The sequence below is a fragment of the Perca fluviatilis genome, chromosome 20 (assembly GCF_010015445.1).
Source record: "Perca fluviatilis chromosome 20, GENO_Pfluv_1.0, whole genome shotgun sequence".
Classification (NCBI taxonomy): Eukaryota; Metazoa; Chordata; class Actinopteri; order Perciformes; family Percidae; genus Perca; species Perca fluviatilis.
This window is the reverse complement of record NC_053131.1, coordinates 29,073,456-29,098,753: the sequence shown is the minus strand read 5'-3', so window position 1 is coordinate 29,098,753 and position 25,298 is coordinate 29,073,456. Positions and strand designations below refer to the sequence as shown.

The window sequence follows — 25,298 nt, the reverse complement described above, 5'->3', positions numbered from 1 at the left end:
TCCTTCAACCAATCAGACCAACGATCCAGGTGACGTACTCTGCAGAGTGAGGCAGAGCGAAAGCCGGTCAGTAGTAAAAAAAAAAAAATAGTTCCAGGGAAAGTTTCTGTTCCGTTTTCAGAGAAAACTTGCCTTTGAAATCTTTTAAAACAGCAGCGACAGCGGCATCAACGGGTTGCTGCGCTTCGGTGGCCGCCATGTTGAATGTAAACAAGACGCTGCTTGCCTTCGCTTCTCTATCGTCATCGTGTTAAACCCGCCAATAGCGTGCCAGGTGGATAAGCCAGTTTGTGATTGGCTCCTGCAAATTTGTAATAGAAGCAGCATAGATAAACGTACAGGTTTACCCAGTCTAGAACTGTTACTGAAAGCTATGTAATTGAATTGAGAATGACTCCTAAATTCCAATTAAATTCTTGAATTCGAATTGAATTTAAATTGATGTGAAAAACAGGATCTAGAATTACAATTTCAAATTTGAATTAAAGGAAGCAGAATTGCAGTCAAATAAAAATTCAAAGAAATTCATATACATAATTTAAGTGAAGTGTTTAACAATGAAGCTTTACAATATATGTCAGATATGATTGCATTACATATTCTATGAATGATATTAGTTTGAACTACTTGTATAGATAACATTAACAGGATATGTTTTCCCCCAGCAGTGAATGTTAAAAGCTCTAGTCACAGAACAAATAATTAAGTTTGATTTAAAAGGGCTTAAACACTCCTTCAACTCACAACACAACAGTACCAGTAACATTAATGTGTTACATTACTCAGTTACAGCCAAATGTGATTATATTATGGCATTACTTTGTAAGGGGTTACCCCCAACACTGGATATCATATGTGTTTAAAAGCATGCAAGCACACTTTTTACTTATTACTTATTGTAAATCAAGAAAACAATTCTTGTCAATTGTGGAATTAATAAAAAAATGTGTTCTCATAAAAGAGTGATCTATATTTTGGAACAAAATGTATGCAGGGTTGAGGAGTGACTAGTTATGTGTAATGAAATTATATTATGAAATTACAAAATGAATGTAATTGTATTTAGTTGTATTACTGAGGAAAAATGTGTAATTCAATTAGTTATTAATCAAATTAAAAGGAAATTGCTTTGCATTGATAAAGTAATCCAAATAAAGTAATCTAAACCATATTTATAATGGGTAACTTATAACAGTTAGCATTTACATTTCCAAAGTAACCTTCCTAACACTGAATGTATGTGAGATTCAACACATTCTTTCTGTTGTGTGACTGTGTGGAATTTCTTTGAATTTCCATGAATTTAATTCCACCTCCTGTCATTCCAATTCAAATTCAACTTCCTGTGGGGCGGAGTCAATTCAATTCAAATTCCAATTCATGAACTGAATGGAGGCAAATTCTGAAATTCTGAATTTTGCACAGGCCTGATTGACAGCTCTAGTGGAGACTGAAAGTCATGGTCATTTACCAGGCATAGAAGGCCTAACTGAGAGATGCTATACTGTAGGAAGTTGCATCATGGGAAGTGTTTTTGTAGCTTGACCAATACTAGGCATCAAAAGTCTGGATATCTTGGCCTCTTCTGCATCGAGTTTGGTTCATTGTTAACAAGTGTTACATGACTGGAATTTTTGCATCCATCAAACATGATACAATACTTTTTTGTTCCATTGTAGTAATTCTTGAGGCCACTATATGGTGTATAAATTTCACACTCAGAATTCGAACACTTAAATAAAATGGTGAAGGTAAGTGTAGTGCACTGAGTAGCAAATAGGATCTGATCTGGGTCAAAGGCTTATAGAGTCAAATATCAAAAGAAAGTCTAAGATGTTGAAAATGATCTTAAATGGCAATGATGAGGTCCAACTAAAACTGGATTTAGAAGTATACTGTATCACATGTTAATCCATAAATTCTGGTCGGTTGTAGGACAAGTGATGTGTTGTAACAGGACACGAATGGTCAGTTCATGAAGTACTGATAGATTTACTCGAAAATCAGGCTGTGCCATTTCCTTCAACAGTATGCAGTGGAAAAATCATGTCATTTCACACATGTGCTCCTAAGGAAAATCTGATAAGGATAAGGTGCTGCTCTTGAGTATGTTTATCAAACATCAATATTGACCCATTAAAAATGTTTGATTATCACAAGGTCTCCTGTGACAAGTCTTCTCAAGTTCCTTATAGTTGTTCAATTAGGTTAATGGATTCATTGACCCAGTTTTAAGCATGCCCTCCAAAAGGCAGTCTGGCAAAGGTGGAAACAGGTGAGCAGAGCTGCTGAGTAAACGCCACAGGTTGTTTATGTTGCGCTCTCTTCTCGTGTACCGGCTTGTCTGAGCTGAAAAGTGTATAAACCAGAGAGGAAATGCTGTGGAATGAGCAAGGGCACACCCATATCATTTTTTTTTATATATATTCCATTTCATTTCTATGGGCATGGCTGGCTGGTGGTGCAATATCTAACTTCCTGGTACATCATTGATTTTACTACCACAGTTCTTGAAACAAGATGTGTGTTCCCAGTGTATGAGAGGCACAGAAGTCCTGGAACAAGCTCGCAAAATCACAACACTTCACGTCATATCGGCGTTCAAAGTTTACTTCCATTATCAAGAAACTTTATCTCTGGGTTCCATCACCTATATCATTTAATGACAAGATAACCGCACCAATAATTCAGAAATAAACATAACCCCCGTCACCAAAACCTGTCTCCAGTTTTATTTGAAATGTATTCTAACTGAAAGATGACATTCTTCTTTCACCTCCTGGAATTATGAAATGCTCTCATTGTAAAATGCTAAATCATGTCATGAATTAAGTGATTTTTTTTTTTTTTGGAAGTCACAAAAACATGATACAAAGCTTTCATTCAACACTGACCATACCCATTTTATTACAGCCTCAGACAACAGTCACAAGTTTACAACCTTAACAATCTTTGCCCTTTACCAGACTTAATATGCAGGCCTACACCAGCAGCCTAAGGAACACATTAGCATGTACTGTCTGTATATAATATATATATTTATATATATATATATATATATATATATATATATATATATATATATATATATATATATATATATATATATATAGTATTTTAGGCCTTGATCTTTTGATGGGCAGACGATAATGCTACGTTATGTAAGGACATGTTCTATCTAGGGCATAAAAGAGTTGTGTGACAGGAGTTCAGTGAGGGTGAGAGCAGTGACAGAATCATAACTTAACAGGACTGTACCCTCTGTAACCCATTAACTCCCCCCTTGTTTATTCCGTTGCTTTAACTTTTTATCAGCAGGCCCAATAAAACAGTTTGCTCGTGTTATAACAATAAACTCTCACTAATAAAGCCTTTTACTCAATCGTATGGGTTTTTGATTGTTTCTTGTAACCAGGGTGGTTATGGGTCCTCAATTTACCTCCGTTTAATGACATTTGAAGAATCTTGCCAGCTGGTGTGACGTGACTTTATGGTGCATACTGTACTACAAGACAGACGCCTGTACAAGGAGTTCACGCTATCACAAGGTCATGTAATCCTTCCTTGTGTTGTTTTGCCCTCTCACGTGTATTCTTATTCTTAAGAATCCCAGTGGAACAGTCAGCCTGTACTGCACCATGTGTTTTGCACCCTGGTGACCAACTTGCAATTATAGCAGTTTTAGGGGTTGACTCAGTATGACGCAGGGCTGATGTACAAACGCTTGAGATCTTTTGCAGCTTTTTTGAATAACCAAGACCCTCCCTCCTCTTGAGATACTAAAATCTTTGGTTTTGGGGGATTTTTTTCTGAAACATTAATCTCTTCTTCTTTTTTTTTTTTTTGATTATTTTTGGGGCATTTCCACCTTTAATCATTGGGACAGCTTAGATATGAAAAGAGAGAGATAGAGAGGGGGAAGACATGCAGGAAATCGGCACAGGTCGGATTTGAACCCTGGGAATCTGCATCGACATGACAGGTCCTATTTGGAAGGTCGCACTTTCTGTGTCAGCTATGGTGAATCGGTGTCCTCCTCTTCTCCTCTCTCGTGTGGGGTCCCACAGGGCTCTGTTTTAGGCCCTCTTCTTTTCTCACTCTATCTGCTCCCGCTTGGTACAATACTTAGGAAGCATGGCATTCTATTCCATTGCTATGCTGACGACAGCCAAATCTATGTGCCACTTAAAAAGAGCAACTCTCTCAGACCACTGCTCGAATGCCTGGATGACATAAAGGCCTGGATGGCTTCTAACTTTTTAAGTTTTAATGAAACTAAAACGGAAGTGATGGTTTTTGGTGTCCACACTGGGACCCCTTCTGTCAATTTGGGTCCCTTGGCTCAATATGTCAAGCCAACCGTTACCAATTTAGGAATAAAAATTGACTCAGATATTAAGATGGACAAACAGATTGGGGCGGTGGTTAAAGCAGGCTTTTTCCAATTACGGCAGTTAGCCAAAATAAAGCCGATTCTTACTAGACAGCACTTTGAGACAGTAATGCACGCCTTTGTGACCACTCGGTTGGATTACTGCAACTCCCTGTATGTAGGCATCAGTGCTGCTTTAGTCGCTCGTCTTCAGATGGTACAAAACGCTGCGGCGCGTCTCTTAACGGGAACACATAAATATGAGCACATTACCCCCGTTTTAGCCTCACTCCACTGGCTCCCCGTGTATTTTAGGATCCAATTTAAAATTAATTTACTTGTATTTAAATCCTTAAATGGTCTTGCCCCATCATACCTGTCCGACTTGCTACACCCCTACATTCCGACCCGCTCACTCAGGTCAGCTGATCAACTGCGCCTGAATGTTCCTAAAACTAAGCGGAAACTTAGAGGGGACCGTGCTTTTGCCGTGGCGGCTCCAAAAATGTGGAATGAGCTACCTCTGCCTATAAGACAGGCTTCTTCACTGTCTACTTTTAAATCTCTTCTTAAAACCTATCTTTTTTCCTTGGCCTTCCCCAGCAGAGGCTGACATTTTTCTGTAATTATTTTGACTGTGATACTGTTTTATGTTTAAATGTAGATGTAAATGTTTTATATTATTTTAAATTTTATCTGTACAGCACTTTGTGCAACGTTGGCTGCTTTTAAAGTGCTTTATAAATAAATTTGATTGATTGATTGATTGATCGAGGAATAAACCTATACATAAGGGCGCGCGCTCTACTAACCGAGCCCCAAAAAACATTCATCTCTATGTTAACACGAAAGAGGGTCCTGAAGTCAACGACCACTTCCCAGGTAGCCAGAAAAGAACATGTTTAGACTCTATAGCTATGCAGAGAGACAGATATCTCTGCTATGTTGACTGTCAACAAGAATACACCCACAACGGTTCATGACAGCTCCGTAAACAGTTACAATGAAATGCATTTAGTCTGTTTTATTTGGAACGTTTAACATTCAGTCTGAATGACTTGGAATGAACTCTTTAATAAATGCAGTATGTAGCATAAGCTGCAACGTCTAATCATACAATATTACAATGTGTCTAATTGTGGTTATACTATACGACTGCATTTCAGGTTATCACTGAGCTGTGGTCTTTTTATTCGACCTATTCTAAGTGCACTCTATAGTCAAACACAGATTATGCAAACATGCTCACAGGTTCACTTGGACAAACTCAGACAGACACACTAAACACACAGACAATAGTCATTTTGTGTCCACGCCGCAAGGCCCCTATAAGTGACACTGAATCTCTGTAGTTGTTATCAGGGAGTGTGCAAACAGACCACTGTTTCAGCTCAATTAACCCAGGACAATGTTGAAATGTATGGCTGTTGCTCAAAAGGTAAAATCAAGGTCAACTTTTATGTTCTGTAATGTACACATTATAGTCTTTTTTTTGTCACAAACACATCTCTGTTCTGTAATGTTCTGTTGAAGGTGGGAGCACTATAGAAAAAAAATGTCAATGAAAAAAAGGTTAGAAGTGTGTCCCTGGGGTTTACTTACCATGCTCTAAGGCGATTCGGCATCCACTACAACACTACACACACTATTAAAACAGTTAAACAATTATTTTAACAGTTAAACAATGATTACATTGTGAGCACGGGAAAAAAAACAACAGCTCCTATGAAAACTTACCTGCGCAGCACAGTATATCATCGAAATTTGGTGTCGTCCATATCTATAAAATTGACTAAAACTTTCTTCTACAGCTATTTTTAAAGTTGCAATCTCTGCTGTCAGCAAACTGCTGGTTTTACAGTGTTCACTCCTCCTCTCTGCTCCTCTCCTGCTGCTTTCCGGTCTTGGGCTTATGGGAAATGGTTTTTGTTAAAGACTACTAACAAACAGAAATATTAGGCTAAATAAATGACGATATTAGATTTATGTGCTTATCTAAACATATGATGCAAGACATAATTTGTACACATGCACATATTAAAGGCCTTCAAGTATCCTTGTGGCAGCCGGGAGTGTACAGGTACAGTCAAAGCTGCATGGATGGCATTGACCTCATCATGTATACATCCAGACATGTTTTGGCATGAGTGTGCTGTTAATGAGTACTTAGGGGAAGGTGAACTTTCATAGTGTTTTGGGCAGGTCACCGTGGCCTGGGATTATCATCTGTTGTCGGCTCTGCCCTGTTGTTAGTGAGACACTTTGAGAGTGGCCTTGGCCATTTTTTTTTTTTGCTGGCAGACATCCTGCTCTTGTTGTGTTCAACATCACACATTTTGCACACAGCCTAGTTTAGGCGCTCTGACGTAAGGGTAAAGACAAAAACACAGCTGAGCAGAGGGGTGGTGCTGCTCGCATGTCAGCGACCCTCCCCAGACAAACACGTGCCAGGTAGATTTACGTCTTTCTTTTCAGTGACTCAGCCCACAAATGTATGTTTTTGTTTTTCAGTACTTAGTCTGCCTCTGCAGAGGAAGGTCTAGCTAGTCCACACAGCATTCCGGGATGGGAGAAAAACGTGCTCTGGTTTATTGGCATTTCTTTAAACCAATCACAATCGTCTTGGGCGGTGCTAAGCGCCGGGCGGAGCCACAGCGCCTCTGCAAAATAGCTTCAGGAAGGAACTTGTTTTGGTGGAACATGTGTATGTTCAAAAGTTGTTTTAGTCATGAAACAGAAGTCTCAGATTGGACAGACAGTCTAGCTAGCTGTCTGGATTTGCCCTGCAGAGATCTGAGGAGCAGTTAACCACAATCCTTAATAAATCCACCGGAGTCTAAAATAATGTCTATTGCCGGAAGGTAGTAGACATCCAGCCGATAAGAGTGACATCTGGCGGCAGCGGAGGATTTCGACTAGTCTCCTCTCAACCTCTAGACATTCACTTATGTGTCGTAGTGTATCATAGCTGCAGGTGACTTATTAGAGGATGGAGGAGAAGGCTAGGAATTGTGTGGTGGAATAGTTTGGGATGATGCAAGTGAAAGAAATGTTCAACTTTAGATTTTATTTCTCCCCTCCCCCCTTGTTCAACTCAAGATAAGCCATGGGGTCTGTTTGGCATCAGCTTGTCTGCCCTCATGCTATCCTCTCCTGCTACATCGTTCCGTTTGTGGCAGCGCTTGCCTACCGTTGTCAACTCAGCACAAGGCTATATCTGTCCACTCATCTGATTACAGTAATAGTGGGGTTTCTGTGAAGGGCAGTCGATGCCTCATACGGGAAAGTATACCAAGGACGGTCAGGTTCAAAGATTCACACAGACACAAAGGTTAAGCGGTCAGAGATGGGGGAGTTTAAGGAGGGTTACCTCATAACGTTAACCGTGTCACAGGGAGACACAGCTGGGTTACGGAGGAGGAGAAAGAAATGCACACAGGACTTTAGAGGCACGGTGTGTATGTTGTCCTCCCATTGGCTCAGAACAGGGAGTTTAGGTCCAATGAGTGGGATGGAGAGGGACACGCATAAGGCAAACATATCAGTTGACTACAACTCAAAACGAATGTGAAAGAAAAAAATTGATGGTAAACTGGAATAAAAAGAGAGCAAAGATAAGTGCAGTAAATACCTTATGGATGTTGTATAAGAATGTGAATATTGATTATTTGTGCCCTCAAGAGATTTGGACAGCACTGTATCTGCATGTCATCAATTACGAGCCCAGCAGCAATTCTCTCGGTCATGTCAATAATGCTGTTATCACTCTCAACTTCAGACTTATCACTTAAGCATTTACGGCAGTAATATATTTTTGATTGCAGTCCCAATATAGCTTAGTCTTCCACGGTAATCTCAGTGTAGCATGATCAGAACAGATGTTTTGCTTGTCAAGGATTATAACTACCCAAATGTGATTATGAAACTGGGTGCTGCTGACGAGGTGTTAATACGGGTCAAACTGAATATTTCTGTTGTGACTGCAGTTAACCACAAGGGCAGGAGTATAAGGTCACTTATGTTTGTATTTGCTTAACATCTTCGAAGCCAGCGGGTAAAACACAGACTTTTTCTTTCTTTTTTATAAAACATGAACCCTTAGGTTCAGGTAGCAGGTTGAATCTGGATAAACTGTTAATGTACACTAACCCCTAAACCTGTTGTACAGAAACTTCAGGACTGCAATTGAATGTTTGCCATTCCAGACTGTCAGCTTTCTTTTTCTTTTTTTAGAATTCAATTTACACAGTCATCTCAGTTCATAAACCCAAATTATACATATACAAATAGATATGACATAATATAAAAGGAAAATAATAATTTTAATTAAAAAAATGAAAAGGTGAAAGACTTACAGACTAAGTGTAATTAAATAGTTCTGAGTAGATCTTAGTTATTGAAATGCCTTTCTTATTTGTTATCAATTTAAAGTAAGAGACATATCAGTACATATCCATTTTAATTAAGAATAGTTTAATTGATTTAGAGCATTTAGCTTTGTGAATATGGAAACAGAGCTAGTGTTGCTCTGGCTTCTCCGCAGTGTAAGACATGTCACTTCCTGTGTGCCACTAGCCACACTAAGTTCCTTACAGCTTAGAGAAAGAAATTATGTCAATAGTAGCAAATAGATGTGTTTTTATATCCTGAACTAAACATTGCTCTTTAATGTTAATCCCATATGAATGTAGTTTATAGTACAGGCCTTGGCCTCATTTGCACTCTGTGGTAAGCAAAGGAAAGCAAATAAAGCACAGGCAGGATAGTCACTAATGCTAAAGCATACAGTATAATATTTGTACAACATTAAAATGTCAATCAAATGGGAAGTCTGCACAATGTTTTAACCGTCTGGCAAGTTTTCTATATAAATAAAAAAAAGTTATGCTGAAAGTTTCAATGGAAGGTTGGAAGTATTATTTGGTCTGTGTTTATAAAATAAAAAAAAACAATATCCCTTAATACTGTTTTTTTGAATTGCTGTGTAGGTCAGACAGAACAGCACTCACACACAAAACCTTTAAAGCACATCGGTGTAGGAAGGGATGCATTTCATGTGACCTGTCTGCTGCTCCCATGGGTGCAGATGAGCTAAAGAACACATACAGAGCTTTGTGTATGTGCAAATAAGGATTTGTGCTGTGTGCCTGCAGCGTGTTTTTGACGTTTATTGATGAGTGAGTGTGAGTGTGTGTGTGTGTGTGTGTGTGTGTGTGTGTGTGTGTGTGTGTGTGTGTGTGTGTGTGTGTGTATCAGCATGACAATTACTCTATGGTCCTCTGGGTGCACCCAAAATGTATCCAGAGGAAACAATATAACACACTCAGTTGCTGATGTGCTGTTGTGCATACACACATGTGAAGTCACATGACACCAGCACAGGCAGATTTTAAATATTCCCCGTAGATTTTTTTTGTTCGTTTGTTTGTTGATGTGCGTTACATGTGATTTGTTGTGCAAGTTGAAAACCATTTTGCAATGTTTTTACTAGTTATAACTGGGTTTGCAATTAAATATTTTAACATGCCGTTGTTTCTGTCAAGTCAAGTCAATTTATTTATAAAGCACGTTTAAAACCGACCTAAGCTGAACAAAGTGCTGTACAAAATGATGTTATAAAAACAAAGTCTGTCATTCAGATAAGCCTTGTTTGTTGATCTGGCACCTTGAGAAAAATCCTAGCAACTGTAACTGAACTCACCTTGAGGATGTAGAAAATCATCTACCATTCAGTAATGACACGTGAAAGAGCATCTGTCCGAAAGAAGGAGTTTTTCCCATTGTCCAAAACTTCTATGGAAAGACTAATGCCAATAGTCTTTTCTCTGACTTCTCTAGCCTGTGTGGCACTCACCACCAAGCCTGTACGCTACTACTGAACATAACAAAATCTGTAATAACAGGTCCCAAGCATGTTGTTGCATTATAAAAAAGAAAACGAGGCTCAATCATTTCCTTACAGCTGAACATTGTTTTTTTAATCAAACAAGGAGGAAATTGCAACTTTTCTTCAGCCATGGCAGGTCTAATACAAGAAAAAGCCCTAAAATCGAACCTTAAAAATCTTAAATTTACGACAGCCCGACGTACATAATAGTGTATATTTGCAGTCTGACCCGGTGCTAGGAGACAATGATCCTTCGGTAAATCAAATAAAGATGGATGATGATTATGATTATGATGATAGGGACAAAAATCCAAAGCAGACATAGTTGGAACCTCAATTTCAGAGCCTTGGTCTCACTGTGGACAGTGTGCAGGCTTAACCACTGGTCAAATGTACAGAATAAGTAAGAGGCACCAGTCTTTTTACACATGCTGAGTCCTCATTGAACCGTGGCCAAACAGGTATGTGGCGTTTTGTTGTGCAATGGTCACAGTCCTGTCACTCTAACTCAACTTCCCCCTCATACTTCCCACTGTCCGTGCAGAGAATAAAGCAGAAATCCTTCTTCCCTTTTGCTGTCTGGAATTTTGCACTTTCCCTCAAATATCTCCCTTTCTTCACCAACCAAACATTTTTCTTGTCTTTTACTGTCCGTGTCCCCAGCACTCTCATTTTCCACTCTCTCATCCCTGCTGCCTGCCGGCTGTCTTTGTCATTCACTCCTCCTCAGTGTTGCCTGACTTGCTCTGTGATAAATGAGCCTCAAGAGGCGTCTGTGCCTCTATGTCCTGCATTGTTCTATTAAAGGCCAATTTCAAGAAAAATATGCAGCAAAAAAAAAAAAAAAAATCCAAAGCAACCACATAATGAAATCACAACTGTACATATTTATTTAATTATGCAATAAGGACCACAAATTACATTTGATGGAAATTTCTTTATAGAATGGGATTTGGGTTGGTACATCCTTTTGACCTGGGACATAATAATATGAAGTGGAATGTATTGACTGTGAGGATGTGATCAATATGGTTAGGGTATATGATTACAAGATTATTCAATATATAGTGAGTATTTGCTTCTCTGCCTCTTTGAATTGTTCATTTCTCCAGTGTTAGTACAGTACCACCACCTAGTGGATACAAAGCTAACTTCAACATAGATGAGCTATGCTTTCCTAAAGGCTTTTTAAAGCAAACATTAAAAATAATAATATAATAAGTAATATAAAATGTCTTCAGTATTAAAATTATAGTATAATAATATTTAGTTTATTTAGATATTAGCATGTTATTATTGTGTTGAGTGTCGTCTACAACTGATTTCATATTACTATCTTATTTTTTACAATTTCATATTATTTTGAAATGGAAGGAAATAAAAGTAAATGTGCAACATAAATAAACTTGGCTTATCTAAAATTATATATATATATAAAAGAATGTTTAGCCCAATTAGCTTGCATTAAAATACATTGATAATACATCTCGTCACGGTACAGTAAACCAAGAGACAGCTTAATGGCTTCAATGTCATTTAAGTACATTTTAATATGCAAAGCAAATCACATGTATTTTCAGTTGACTGTGGCTCAGCCAGTGAATGCAAAATGCCCCTGGTTGGTTTGTGGTCAGTGTGGTTAGCAACACACTGAGAGGCCACAGAGCCACAGACTGACTGACTGCCGTTTTCTACTGACCACTAACCCATAGATAGATAGATACATGGGGCAGAGTGTTGACCCAGTATCTTTTCCAGAATTTATAAATTTGTTTTTCAACAAATTAGATTAACCATCACAGGAGTGAAGAGTGCTAACAGACAAAACAGCATGTAGATGGTGCATGTCGTCAAACTAACAAATGTGACTCAACAAAAAAATTGTCAATATTTCAGGGCAGAAAGGAATAAAACCACTGTTCGGTCACATAATAAATCATCACAGACTCTCAACATTTGCAGTCTTATTACACACACACACACACACACACACACACACACACACACACACACACACACACACACACACACACACACACACACACACACACACACATCTCCACACTCCATGTCCTTGTTGACAGACAGATCACTCTATAACTAGGTCAGCTCGCTGATATCTTCACATTACTTCAGTTTCCTGAGTTACTGGAGGCTTCTTGATCTCATCTTCCTCCTCCACCTGTGTGTCTGGGTTGTCAACCTCTCCACTGCCAGGCGCTTCCTCCTGCCTCCGTCCACCCCAGAGCTGTTTTAAGTGGGCGTTGAGCCGCTCCAGGATGTCCATGGAGTGGTTGATGAGGAGGGCCAGCCAGGCCAGGCCGAAGAAGATCCACGAGGCCATGAGGACGCTGTACCACTGTGGGTATACTTTGTCGGGATTACTGTCTGTGAAGGAAAAGACTTAATTAATAAAGCTAAGTATAGAGCGTTGATAAAAACCTAAGAAATCATGGTCTTGCCACTCAGGATCACAATGTGTCTACTTTCTGTTGACGATTAGTAGCGCAGTGTTATTACTGTGCTTTACCTGCCACGAAGTCTCCAAAGCCGATAGTACTGAGGGTGATGAAGCAGTAGTAGATGGCCTGGGACAAGGTCCAGCCCTCTTGTAGTTGGAACACAATCATGGGCACAACAAAGAAGAGCACTGCTCCAGACAGGTAAGACACCAGGTGGACAAAAAAGCGGGTACACTTCTGCGGGAGGGTGAAGTAAGTCATGTTCCAAAGAATCATTTTTGCACTTGAAATGTGGGAGACAAACATTTTAAGAGTGATGTGAAACGTACTTCATTATTACACTACGGTGATTAAAGATCTCCTCACCCTTCGCCCGGTCTTCCCCTCGAGGAAGTCGGAGATGTTCCTCTCAATAACAAGCATGTACTTGCCCACTCTGTTGAGCACCACCATGTTGAGCGGGATACCAAATAGTGCGAAGAACACACAGAAGATCTGGCCAGCAGTAGACCTGGGACTTATATTCCCATAACCTGCAAAACTGTAAGCTGTTAGTGTGTGATCTTACTGTGGTGGAAGTAAAAGAAGAACTGTAAGACCCTTTCTTTTTATTTTTTTTCATTTAATTGTTCAATATGTGTTTTAATCACTTTCTCACTCAATCAGTTCTTATCACCTATACTCCAAAGAGACTTTCTTGCTCAGGGATGAGCCTCTCAAGTGGCTATTGCTCCCACAAAAAAGGGACTTTTAGTGCGTTCCATTTGTACTCGGAAATCAGATTTTCCAAGATCAAAGTTGTAAAGATGCCCCTTGACCTCGGATTTCCGGGCTCAGAACTCGGACAACCTCCCAATAGCCCGAGCTCAAAATCCAACATGGCTGCCCCATGCATCAACAGTAGTGAAAGCTGTAGTAACATACAGTTATTATCACTTCTGTCTTATTTGTGTCTCACTAAGTCAGTTGTACACACAGTCCTGTCCAACTTCTATCTGTGGACATGCACAAAACCTGCGTAATATGTTGTTATCAACTGGTATTGCTAACAAAGGCTAAGCTGGCTAGAGCTAACCCCACAATGAAAAATCCCACTTGTAAATGGAACGCATTCAACTCGAGTTCCGAGGTAAATGGAACGCACAATTAAAGCAGCGATGGTTTAAGGAGATGGCTATGGTGTTCGAGAAAGATTCCAACAGGTTCTTGACGGTATAGCCTGTTACACCGCTAAGATAGCACCGGTGCGTAGAACAAAGGCACACAGCTACTAAAGGCTAATCTAGCTCGTAACATTTGTTGTCTCCTATCTGTTTGCATTTAACGAGTGAATGAAATCTGAGCTAGCCTGGATGAGTGTACTTTCCTACCTAAGAGGGGTTGTACTGTGTTAAACTGACTCACCCAGCCGCAATGTCGTTTCACGTTCCGGAGCCGGAACTGGATAACAACTGGTTTGCTGTACCCACTACTGCGGAAACCCGTTGGAAGGGTTCTGGAACACAGCAGCCGTCCATAATATATAATCTCTACAGAGCTTTACCAACCAAATTATTATATTTAGGTTTTAGATTATTACAATAATACAAAATTAGGGTCAGGATTGGGGCAAATATACGTAAGGTTCCAGTGCTTATTGATAGTAGTTTTGTTAACCCTTATTCAGGGTTCATTAATTATCATAATAAATCCTGCCCCTGTCATCTTGCTATAAATACACAATGAAAAAAATGAAAGCGGTGCACTTTTGCAAAGTGCCACGTGAAAGAAGTAAATGTCATCTTCTGCTCAGAAATCTTCAGAAATACATAGAAAATAATGTATGTAGTATGAAATGGTGTATTCATACTGACAGAAATACAATTGTTAGGGTCTAAGATTGGTCAATATGTTAAACATTGAAAAACAGTGTCAAATCCTATTTCAGTTATTCCAACAAATGATTAAAAGTGGTCATACGGGTCACTGACCAGGTTATAAGTCTGATATAATCAAATCATCGGTGGTTAGGTTGCACAAACATTGGCTGGACTTGCTATGGGGCGTGATTAAAAAGCTCTTGGATTTAATCCTGTGCAGTCTAACCTATAGTTGTGACCACGGTGGCAGCAAACACAGCTGAGCTGGTGAATTTCCAGAAGCCGTCCGAAGTATTGTTGTCTTTCAAACTTAGGCCCACCTTAGATGCAGCTTGAACAACCTGAAACACATTAAAGTTACAAACTGGGTTAAACTGTTCAAACTCTTGAAGGAATGGAGTATTTTATGGGTCAGATCTTATGACTCACTGTTATATAACTCATGTATGTATTGATCCAAAACCGGGTTTTTAGGCCAATATAGTACAGTTGTGTGCATGACATAGAGAAGACCCTCTCTGTGTCAGGTAGAGGGGATTTGTCAATGACACAGTATGTTACATAAAAGTTCATCACCAGCATGGAAAATTCCTCCAAAAGAATTACATAACACTGAGACCTGTGGCCTTCTTATCTAAGTCTTTGAGTTCCTCATCCTAAACAGAAGTTACCACTCAAAGTGTTGGCTTATTCTAGAAAACAGACTTTATTGAATTTAAATTGTATCTTCTTCATGCCTTACTGCAGTGGTTCCCAACCTTTTTTCCTTGGCACCCCCCCTACTCATGTCTGAGCCCCCCCCCCCGAAACCAAAGTTCGGGTAACTCTCGAGATAGAGCCTTACTTTCTTTTTTGATACAGAGGAGTTATCAGCACTTTTATGTTTCTCCGCCGTGTTTCATTCATAAAATAGTGATGCCGTGGCGGCAGGAAAGACGAGGATACAACAAAATATTTAGTTTTTATACAGACTTTTGTATACATTATATATTCTAGTGTATTATTATAATTTGTTTAACATGTGCACATGCGCCCCCCCCCTGTGATCTTTGCCGCCCCCCCTGGGGGTGCCCAGACCCCAGGTTGGGAACCACTCCCTTACTGTATACTTAGGGTGCACCATACCGCCTGTATGGCCTGCTTTGATTTCAGTTTTAGAATGATCAACAGTTGTTTTTCTTACGCTGCAAATTGTGTGCAACCTAACATGCTTTTCTACAGAATGAATTTGATTGGTAAAGGTAAAGTTTCCAAGGAAAAGATTACACAACTTTGCTGCTGTAAATCAAGTCAAAGCAAGACACAAAGGCAATGTAGAATGCGCATGACTAAAAGGCTGGAGGAGCTGGTATTTGCATGGAAGAAGTTGCCTCTTTGCCACATAATGGACCTACAAGAGATTGCAAATGGCCCTCCATTGCTTGGAACTGTTTCCAGCGGCAGATTAGTGTGTTGTTCTTGTTTAAAGGCCCAAATCTGTATTGGTGAATGGTCCTACTACTGTTGAACTTTTATTCTACCACTGTTGCTAATTACTTGAGTAATTTATTGAAATTGAATGTAAAAACAGAAAAACATTTAACTGGAAAATATCTGTCTCACATGTATTTTAATTCTGTTAAAAGTGTCTGTTTTGGCAACTGCACAAATACTGAAACAATGCACAATGTATCAACTGTATACTTGATGTAAAGCGTAATGGAAAAAAAATTATACTTTGTGAAAGCGAGGGACAGAACTGTTCATTTATGCATGCATGAGTCTTTTATGACGATGGCATTTCTCCATTCAGAAATATGAAAACGCAAAAGGAATAGGATTGTGGTCCAGATCTAAATCCAGTGGTCTCTGTAAAACCCACAGGTTGACATATACAAAACATACAGATATGGATACGAGCAGATATTAGCTGTGTCACTGTGAAATACTCCCCTCACATTTGCATGTTAGAATTCCTGAGTGCCTGAGTGTAATGTGCTGACATCTGTAACTGTGTTGCCTATATTGCTGCTTTAAAACACTCTCCATGTCAGATTCTATCTCATTAACCTGCCTCTTTTGATGCCCCGAGCCTCACCTGAGCCACTGACTCCAGGCCTTCTTGGTTCAGACATTTGTATGTGTTGAGCACCTGTTCTTTGTTCAGCAGTAAAAGACTGATGTCCTTCTGTCCAAGATCTCCCTCCAACTTCCAGAAAACCACTCCGCCGATCAGCACATAGGCCACGTAAACCACCCCGAGCATGAGGATGGAGGGCACCCGGGCCAAGTTGAGCATTTCCTTTATTCCCATCTCGGCTTCCTGGTAGACCTTTTGGATCCAGGCAAGCTCAGCGTCTCAACCTCTGCAGCCGGGGACAGAGAGGAGTGAGGGTTTACCTGCTTGGCTTCGTGTTTTTCCCTGTATTGCAGGCAAATAAACCTCCATCTTAAATCACTCCAATTGCCTGGCATGCAAATCTGGTGGAAAAAAATCTGAAGAGGGAGAGACAGCAGCACAGGTTTGGCTGTAGGTGATAACTATAGGTTTCTGGCCAAAATGAGCCATTGTCTATGAGGTCGTGGAGTTTGCTTCATCATGGCAGGGGTCAATTTAAGACCAGTTACAGTTGGTATGTGGTTTCTAGATGCACTGCACAATATCTAGGACCGAGCAAAATAACCACAGCACACTGTTTATCAGACTATAATTTCAGTTTGTGTTGCACACTTAAAACAGATTCTTCATGCCGGCAGTTTGAGACAGAAAGTGACAGTTCTTGCTCTGCTAACAGTTCTGGCCAGTTTGAATGAACATCTAAAAAAGCATGACAGGAACAAAGCCCTCCTGGTGTATCCCAGCTGTCCTTCTGGGATCAGTCCTGTGTGCTCTCAGGTCACCTCAGCATCACCATCTTGATTAATGTGTTTGTTTAAGATAGCCCTCCGTGCTGAATTTACCACAGTTTACCATCAGTACACAAACAGATGTGGACTCACATGATCACACGCAGGCACGCAGGCACACACACACACACACACACACACACACACACACACACACACACACACACACACACACACACACACACACACACACACACACACACGAATAATTCTAATGATTGGAGTTGCAGTTGGTTAACCTACACAAAAAAAATTACATAAACAATAGTACAAAAAAACAGATCCATAGTTTAGCAGGTATTAACAATTTCACCTGTTGTCGGAGGGTGGAAAAACATTACAGGATTGTTACCTGAGGCAAAACATATTTTCATATTGAGACTTTATAATATTTTACGTTGTTGTTAATTTCACATGCTAAAACAAAAAGTAAAAGCATATTTTGCAGAATAACATCTCGATCAAATCTTGTTTAAAGAATGAAAAATTAGGCAGATGTAATTTAAATCCTTGTTTCTAATTGCCTATTTAGCGCACACGTGATTAATCACACGATTACTTGTGAGTTGCTATCAATGTACTACATTGCCAGTAGGAATTTATAAATGTCTCTTATTGCTCCCACTCAGCGGATATATTTTAAACTCGGTGTAATTCTTAGACGTTTGATAAATACGGGCCCTGATCTACTGTACTGACTCTTTAGCTTGGTTGAGGTAGAATTGTCAAACAAAAAACCTGTAATGTTTTCCCAGCTTATTGTGTAATAAATGAAACCAATTTTCGACCAGGCGAAACATAAAAAACAAGCATTTAAAGAGGAATAAATATTCTGAGGCAAATATCTAACAGAAACAGTTTTTGCGAAAAGCTGCAACTGTTTTCTTAGTGTACCATGTATGATAATATGTACAGAGAACAGTTACACTAATTCAATTCTATCTAGTGAATATTACATGTACTGTAGATAGTCCCGTCTAAAGTCCACTGTCAGATCTTTGACGTGTCTTCTAGATTACTGGATGGCACGTTCTCATCGTCCTCTTGTTTTTTAAAGCCTGGATGAGTCAGGACAATTGCATGCTCCATTATTCTGGCTCCCATGTTGAGGATAAGAGCAAGCCAAGCCAAGGCAAAGATGATCCATATGCCTGCAAGGCTTCGGTACAGAGAGATGTACTGCTTGCCTGGGTCAGTCCCTACAAGAATCGACATGAAACATCAGGACACCATGTTGATTTTATTGCTTTAAACATTCAGATTACAACACAGTAATTGTCTCAAAGCATTAAAAGGCATTTTTTCATTTTTTTAACAGATGTGACCGCTGTGGCCTTTCCAGCACATAAGTGCTTGTTTGCTCTCTCTACTCACCCACTACGTAATCTCCAAAACCAATGGTGCTGAGGGTAATGAAGGTGAAATAGAAGCCCTCGCCAAACGTCCAGCCTTCCACGTAACTAAACAACAGAGGAGGGATGACCAAAAACAGCAGGCTGCCTGTGATGAAGAACAAGCTCACTGCCAGAGCCTCAACTGTTTGCTAGGAAAGAAACAGAAGAAACATTGGCATCAGTTGGGCATGACAAAGCGGCCTTTTCTTGGCATGTCTTATAGGTAGAGCTGGGCCACATGGAGAAAATCCAAATACATCGACGTCGATATTGCGGCAATATTGTAGGGTTGACTATTGGTGCTTTCACAAATTATTCACACAATGACATTTTTGATAAGTAATCGTCAGTAATGGGGTATATTGACTAAGTTGTTAATGGCAAATAAGGAAACAGCTAGTAAGTCTGGTAAGTTCAGAAAATAACATCACTTTACTGTAATGCAGCCTTTACAACCAGTAAAAGACAACACTATATCGATATCCAAAATTTGAGACAATATGTAGCGTCATATATCGACTTAATATCGATATATTGCCCAGCCCTACTTCTAGGTTTGATCTCTACGGTGATGGCTAGAAAAAGCAAAGCAAACATTGGCATAGATATGTCTAGAAAGCATATCTCAGGTGTTTTTTGCAGCAAATAATGTCTAATGCGTCAGTACCTTGTGTGGAACAACTGAGACCATTCCTCTCTCCAGGCGACCCAGGTGGATGGTGAGACACTTCCCCAGCTGTTTGAGGAAGGCCAGGTTCAGGGGGATTCCACACAGCGCGTAAAACACACAAAACACTTGACCAGATACTGTGCTGGGGGAGAGGTTGCCGTAGCCTGTGGACAAGCCAATGATTTGTCATTATTTTATCAAACCAGCAGGGCTGTCCTCGACTAAAGAAATTCTTAGTGGACTTACACTCATATGATTGTGTCCGCTAATCAAATTGTTGATTCAATTGACAGATCTGTAAAACTGAGTTTCTCCACAAAGAATCATGCAAAATGACCACTTTAAATCTTGCGTTTACTAGAGATGTGCTCATAAGTTTCTTGGAAATAAGTCATTCAGCATGAAAAAAAGAGCATAAAAAATGGCTTGAAATCTTAGTCGACTAAGATCAAAATGACCAATTAATGAGTAATCGACTAAGAGAGGGCAGCGATAGTTTTTTCCCCACTATGGCCACAAGACCCGCCCCTTCAATAGCTACTATTGGCTAGGAGTCCATGCTTACGCAAGGTAACGTAACCTGATTTGTTCAGGTCCTATCCCCTGACCAATCGGCTATCCTAACCTTAACCAATCGAGGTCAAATGCCTAACCCCAACCGATCGACCATTCGTAATTTTGCGCGGGGGCAGCCCTACAAATCAGTTAAAAGTTAAAAAGCTGAATATGTAAAGATGCTCACCTATAGTTGTGACTACTGTGCCTGCAAAAAAGAAGGAGCTACTGAAGTCCCAGTTGCTGGGGTTTGTTGAGTTGCCTGAGGGATTCACTCCCTTTTCCCAGGCATCCAAAATCACCTGCAAACACACAAAGGAGTGTATTCAAATCTGAGAATAAGGTAACTCTCACCTCAAAAAGTCTTACCTGACAGTGTTTCTCAAATGGGGGTACGTGTACCCCTAGGGTTACTTTGGAGTACTGCAGGGGGTACGTATGATTTTTTGCAAAATGCTATTTTAAAAATATGTCATGCATAATTCCTAATATTATCACACTATAATAATGAATGAATTAAGTGATGGATCTTAAACATTTGAAATGTATCATTTCAATGTTTTCAGTTACAAGGTTGTTGTTTAGTAAATCTAAAAAAACAATTCAAACGGGGTACAATGTTGAAAAAAGTTTGAGAACCACTGTCTTACCATATATACTCTACTACTGTTCTCACTTTGATAAATATTTTGCATCCTGAACCACTTATTGATGTATTAGGTCAGGTTACTGTACCACCATTTGTCAATCAATCAATCCATTTTAGTTGTCACATGAAATCGTTCAAGGTACAATTCCAGTGAAATGTAATCCCATCGGCTCCTTGAACTTGTGCATGATTCATCATAAAGCAGAATGTGGCCGTCAGATCGGCACACAGAATAAGAGTCACCCGGTTCAATGGCGCCGGCAATCCGGGATCCAGCAAAGTCTGGGCCGCTGACGCTGCAGACATCCCGCTGGAACATGGGTGATTTTAGACCCTTTTTAGGGGGGCTCAAATTTCATCTCAACTATAATAATAAAAACTTATAAACTTTTTTTTTTTTTTTTTATAAATTTTAGTGCTTCAAGTGAGAGTTTGTGAACTTGTCTGTTAGTGACAGAGGACTAACAATTACCATTAACAGAAACATAGTGTTGGCCATTTGGAGGTGGTTGTGCCAGACTGACGCCTTTGGCTGAGTCTCTATCTGATCTGTCAGAGGGAGAGCAGGAGTGCGCTTGTGAAGTTTGACGTTGGTAATCCCCAGAGAAGAAGTTGGCAATTTCATGCCGCAGATTAGAACCTGAACTGAAATGTAAGCAACTAAAATTGCTGAATGTTAGAACATTGTGCCAAATTGGTCATTATTACTGTGACTTATAAAGTGTCAGGTTTAGTTCCATCATAGTGTCAAAACTCAATTTTAGAGATCTGAGGAGCAGTTAACCATAGTCCTCATAAATCCACCGGAGTTTAAAATTCCAACAAAAAAGAAAGCGGAAGGAAACCGGTGACAAGACATGGATCCGGCGGAATTTCCTGTGGCACTGGAGCAATCCCAGGAGTGGAACGTCAAAGATATAGACTACTATGTACCTAATCACTCAATTTCTCTGTCACTCAGTATTTGATGAGCTCTTTTTATCATCATATTTCCTCAGAGATGCGCAGACTTGTTGTCAATCATCACTACTTTGATCAAGACAGCCCATGTATTTTTTTAAATGGTCAAGAACCAAACCAACTTTCCTAGCCTGGTTGACATCAGACCCTTCTCAGTTATAACTGAGGGTGGGTCTGGGCAAGCTTCATTTACAGCCCATTTCCAAAGGGGCGTCACCAACGGACGCCACTCATATGCCTCTGGGCGCAACTGAATAGTCCTTCAACCAATCAGACCAACGATCTGGGTGACGTAGCAGCGACAGCGGCATCAACAGTTGCTGCGCTTCGGTGGCCGTCGTGTTGAATGTAAACAAAAAGCTGCATGCTGTCGCTGCGCTATCGTCATCGTGTAAAATCCACCTCAACGGTTGTGATTGGTGCCTCGATTTGGAAAAATTTAAAAATTGGAAATTGGCTTGGCCAGACTCAAATCTCAAATTTGCCAGAAGTTTGTCAGGGTTTTCCCAGGCTACAACTTTCCTGCACTTTATTAAACAATTTCAGCAATATAGCACCCTTTTATTTAATATAAAAAGCCATTAAGACCTTTTAGTTATTAAATGAATATACTATGAAATGATATGACACATGCTCTGGCATTATAAAATGTAAATGTATTTGTTTTTTATGGTATTGTCTTTTTTGTAATGTCTACTCTATGTATATGTGTACCTTTGTATATGAACTTTTGTACAATAAAGAATTGAGAAAAAAAGCCCATGTTTTTTAGCATGTTACCACTATTCAAATTAAAAGGAGCCGACAAATTCTGTAACAACATCCAGATACATTTTTAAAGTCAAAAATGTGGTTGCGTTTAAAAAAAACAACAAAGAAAAACAGAGGAAGCTGTTAACTAACTAGCAATAAATTATGGAGAAGGCGTGGGATTAAATCATTGTATACTTCTTCCCAAAAACGATTTGAGGAAAATCAAGTATTTGTTATTCATGTATCTCTACGATTTTTGTAATATTATTTTCTGTATGACCTTTGTTGTTCGAAATAAATTTAATTCAGTCAATTTAAATCAATCAATCAATTTTTACATTATAAATTGGGAGTGTTCTACTGTTACTGTTCATCAACTGTCAATAATAAATAAATAATTTTTACTTTGTGTTGTTAGCGGACGAAGATGGAGAATCCCGCAAGGGAAATTACAATGTTTTTTTGTTCACTCTGTTTTGAAAACACACATTACACCCAGGACTGAAATACACACATGTTCAGCACCTATACATGCACAAATGGAGACATGTCAGCATGAGTCTATTGCACTTATTAACATAGTAATCCTTAAAGAACTGTGAAGACAGTGAACCTGAACAAACTCCTCCAAGGCTGGTCCGTCCAGGCAGGTGTAATTAGCCAAGAAATTCAACTTCTCCAGTTGGAAGTGTATTCGGTTCTTGCTCTCAGCCTCTCGCTCCAGGATCTGGAAGATGGTGGCCCCGACCAGCAGGTATGTGAAGTGGGCCAGAGTCAAAAGTGTCGTCCAGCTCACTTTGACGCGCACCAACTGGAACCTCGCCATCAACCTCCTCCAGCACCAGAATGGACCCAAACACTGATGCTCAAACTCAGAAAAGAGGTTAATCACTTCAGAAAGGACTAACAATCAAAGTCTGGATAAAATACGCAGCTGTCATGAGTTGTCCACCAAAGACAGCTTCCATTACTGCAGGTCGGGGCATTCTCCTCCAAAAGAGTGAATAGCAAATAGTCAAAGTTGAATTTAAAGTAAATTCGAGACAGCTATTTGCGTGCTCTTCAAGCCAGTTTTAAATCACAGAAACGTGTGACATCTCTAACTGGATAACCCTCCAAAGGTAAAACATTTTGACTCAATGCTCTTACTCTGATTGGTCAGTGTACCATAGATGTTGGGGCTTTGATTTATGGGTTGCTTGGGTAACGATCAAACTCCTCTTCTCCATTAGCATGACATCTGGATACACACATACGCTTTGAACTGTTTCCACTAATAAGGAAGCGCTGGCAGCATCTTGTCAGCAGAACAAAAGTTAATATTTGACCTGACTGCTGACGGTTGAGAGTGTTTCAATACCATTGTGCATTGTGGGGACTCATTTTATCCAGAAAGTGTATTTTGGATTGCTGAATTAACCATTTCTATTCTCACTTCACTGGCCTCCTATTCAATTCCTCCTCCAAACTTACATGCCAAATCAGGCTCTTAGATCATCTGAGCTAAATTTACTGGATGTCCCTCAGACTCACTATAAAACTCAAAGTGACCGTGCTGTTCAAGCTGTGGCCCCTAATCTTTGAAACGCTCTCCCCTTATCATTGTGATCCCTAGACTCCTGTGATGCTTGTGTGAAACAGTAAAAACTAAAAATGTTTTTAGTCAGATTGGCTTTTGGTTAGCCTATCCGAATAGCTAATAACATTTTTGTCTCTGCTCTTATTTAGCTGCTGCTGCTGTGATTTTAATCTTGTCAGCTGTGTATTGTTACTATCTGTGTCTTTTGTTTAGCTTGTATTGTGTAACTGTTTTTAATGTTAAGCACTTTGTGATTTTGTATCTGTGAAAGGGGCTATATAGCCTAAATAAACCTTTCTTACTTACCTACTTTGCAGGAATTGCTGTTGAAGTTTGGATTTAAGAGATGTGTAGAGAGCACTACTTGACTTTGCATGGGCCATAAAAAAATTACTTTTTTAGTCAACATTATTAGGGGTCCAAGCCCGAGTCTGCAAGAACCGGCGGTAGCAAGAGCTACGGCGTTCGCACAGCAGGGCTGTGGAACCCTTTTGTTTTTCTAAGGATTCATTTCCTCCATCATTATTCTTCTCTGCCTAAAACTCAGACTACAGCCTAAACCGTACATGGTGGGGGGTTGCCATTTTCAGGACTGGTCTGAAACTCCGCAAGGACCTCAGGCGCAACAATTGACCCACTTCCACCACTAGGTGGCTCTATTGCAGAAACAACGCGTTTGGCTCTATAACTCCCACACTGTACACCGGACATTTAAAAACCGTATATCCACGTGTTCCCTGGATCCAACTGAATCACGTGATATAGGCCACGCCCATTTCCGCCTAGACTTTTATGCGTGAAAAATCGTGATTTATCAAAAACCTACTTTTTCAATCTCCTCCTAGACCGTGCGACCGATTAGCAAAAAATTTGGCAGGTAGCATCTCCGGATGGGCCTGACAAAAATAATTTTTATAGGATAAAAATTGCACATATTACGCACAAATTAATTTGTGTAGTTAACTATGAAAACACCAACTTTGCCATATCTCGGCCAAAATAAATGCTATCAACGCCTAACTTTAGATTCTTGTTTTCCATGACCCTCTGAAGGTCCCCCACGCGTTTTACAAAAATTGGTCACTAGGGAGCGCTACAAGTACAAAAAGTTTATATCTCATGAACGGCTCATCCGATTTTTACAAAATTTGATGGGTACCATCTAGGGCCACTCCTGAGGCCAACCCTCGAGTGGGGTACTGAGGGGTCAAAGTGGGCGTGGCATATGGGACCCAAGTCTAGATTCACCACTTACACTAATGTGAACAACTT

General features: G+C 39.8%; 2 protein-coding genes across 2 annotated transcripts; both read right to left on the bottom strand.

Annotated features, from left to right (window-relative positions):
• Window positions 1–11,544: 11,544 nt before the first annotated feature.
• On the bottom strand, window positions 11,545–17,034 carry kcnk17 (potassium channel, subfamily K, member 17). The gene is made up of 5 exons (XM_039787021.1): window positions 16,658–17,034; window positions 14,807–14,921; window positions 13,088–13,254; window positions 12,790–12,958; window positions 11,545–12,647 (listed from the first exon to the last, which is right to left on the bottom strand). The coding sequence occupies exons 1-5, from the start codon at window positions 16,871–16,873 to the stop codon at window positions 12,382–12,384; spliced, it is 933 nt and encodes a 310-aa protein (XP_039642955.1). The 5' UTR covers window positions 16,874–17,034; the 3' UTR covers window positions 11,545–12,381.
• Window positions 17,035–18,147: 1,113 nt separating this feature from the next.
• Window positions 18,148–23,341, bottom strand: LOC120549848 (potassium channel subfamily K member 16-like). The gene is made up of 5 exons (XM_039787022.1): window positions 23,061–23,341; window positions 20,273–20,387; window positions 19,528–19,694; window positions 18,841–19,009; window positions 18,148–18,665 (listed from the first exon to the last, which is right to left on the bottom strand). The coding sequence occupies exons 1-5, from the start codon at window positions 23,271–23,273 to the stop codon at window positions 18,457–18,459; spliced, it is 873 nt and encodes a 290-aa protein (XP_039642956.1). The 5' UTR covers window positions 23,274–23,341; the 3' UTR covers window positions 18,148–18,456.
• Between the last annotated feature and the right edge of the window lie 1,957 nt (window positions 23,342–25,298).

Coding starts and splice junctions, on each gene's coding strand:
- kcnk17 (XM_039787021.1), bottom strand. CDS start 16,873: ATGGGAATAAAGGAAATGCTCAACTTGGCCCGGGTGCCCTCCATCCTC. Junction 14,922..16,657: donor GCCTGGAGTCAGTGGCTCAG/GTGAGGCTCGGG, acceptor AATGTGTTTCAG/GTTGTTCAAGCTGCATCTAA. Junction 12,648..12,789: donor CTTTGGAGACTTCGTGGCAG/GTAAAGCACAGT, acceptor TTTCCTTCACAG/ACAGTAATCCCGACAAAGTA.
- LOC120549848 (XM_039787022.1), bottom strand. CDS start 23,273: ATGGCGAGGTTCCAGTTGGTGCGCGTCAAAGTGAGCTGGACGACACTT. Junction 20,388..23,060: donor CCTTGGAGGAGTTTGTTCAG/GTTCACTGTCTT, acceptor GTGTGTTTGCAG/GTGATTTTGGATGCCTGGGA. Junction 19,010..19,527: donor TCTCAGTTGTTCCACACAAG/GTACTGACGCAT, acceptor TTTCTTTCCTAG/CAAACAGTTGAGGCTCTGGC.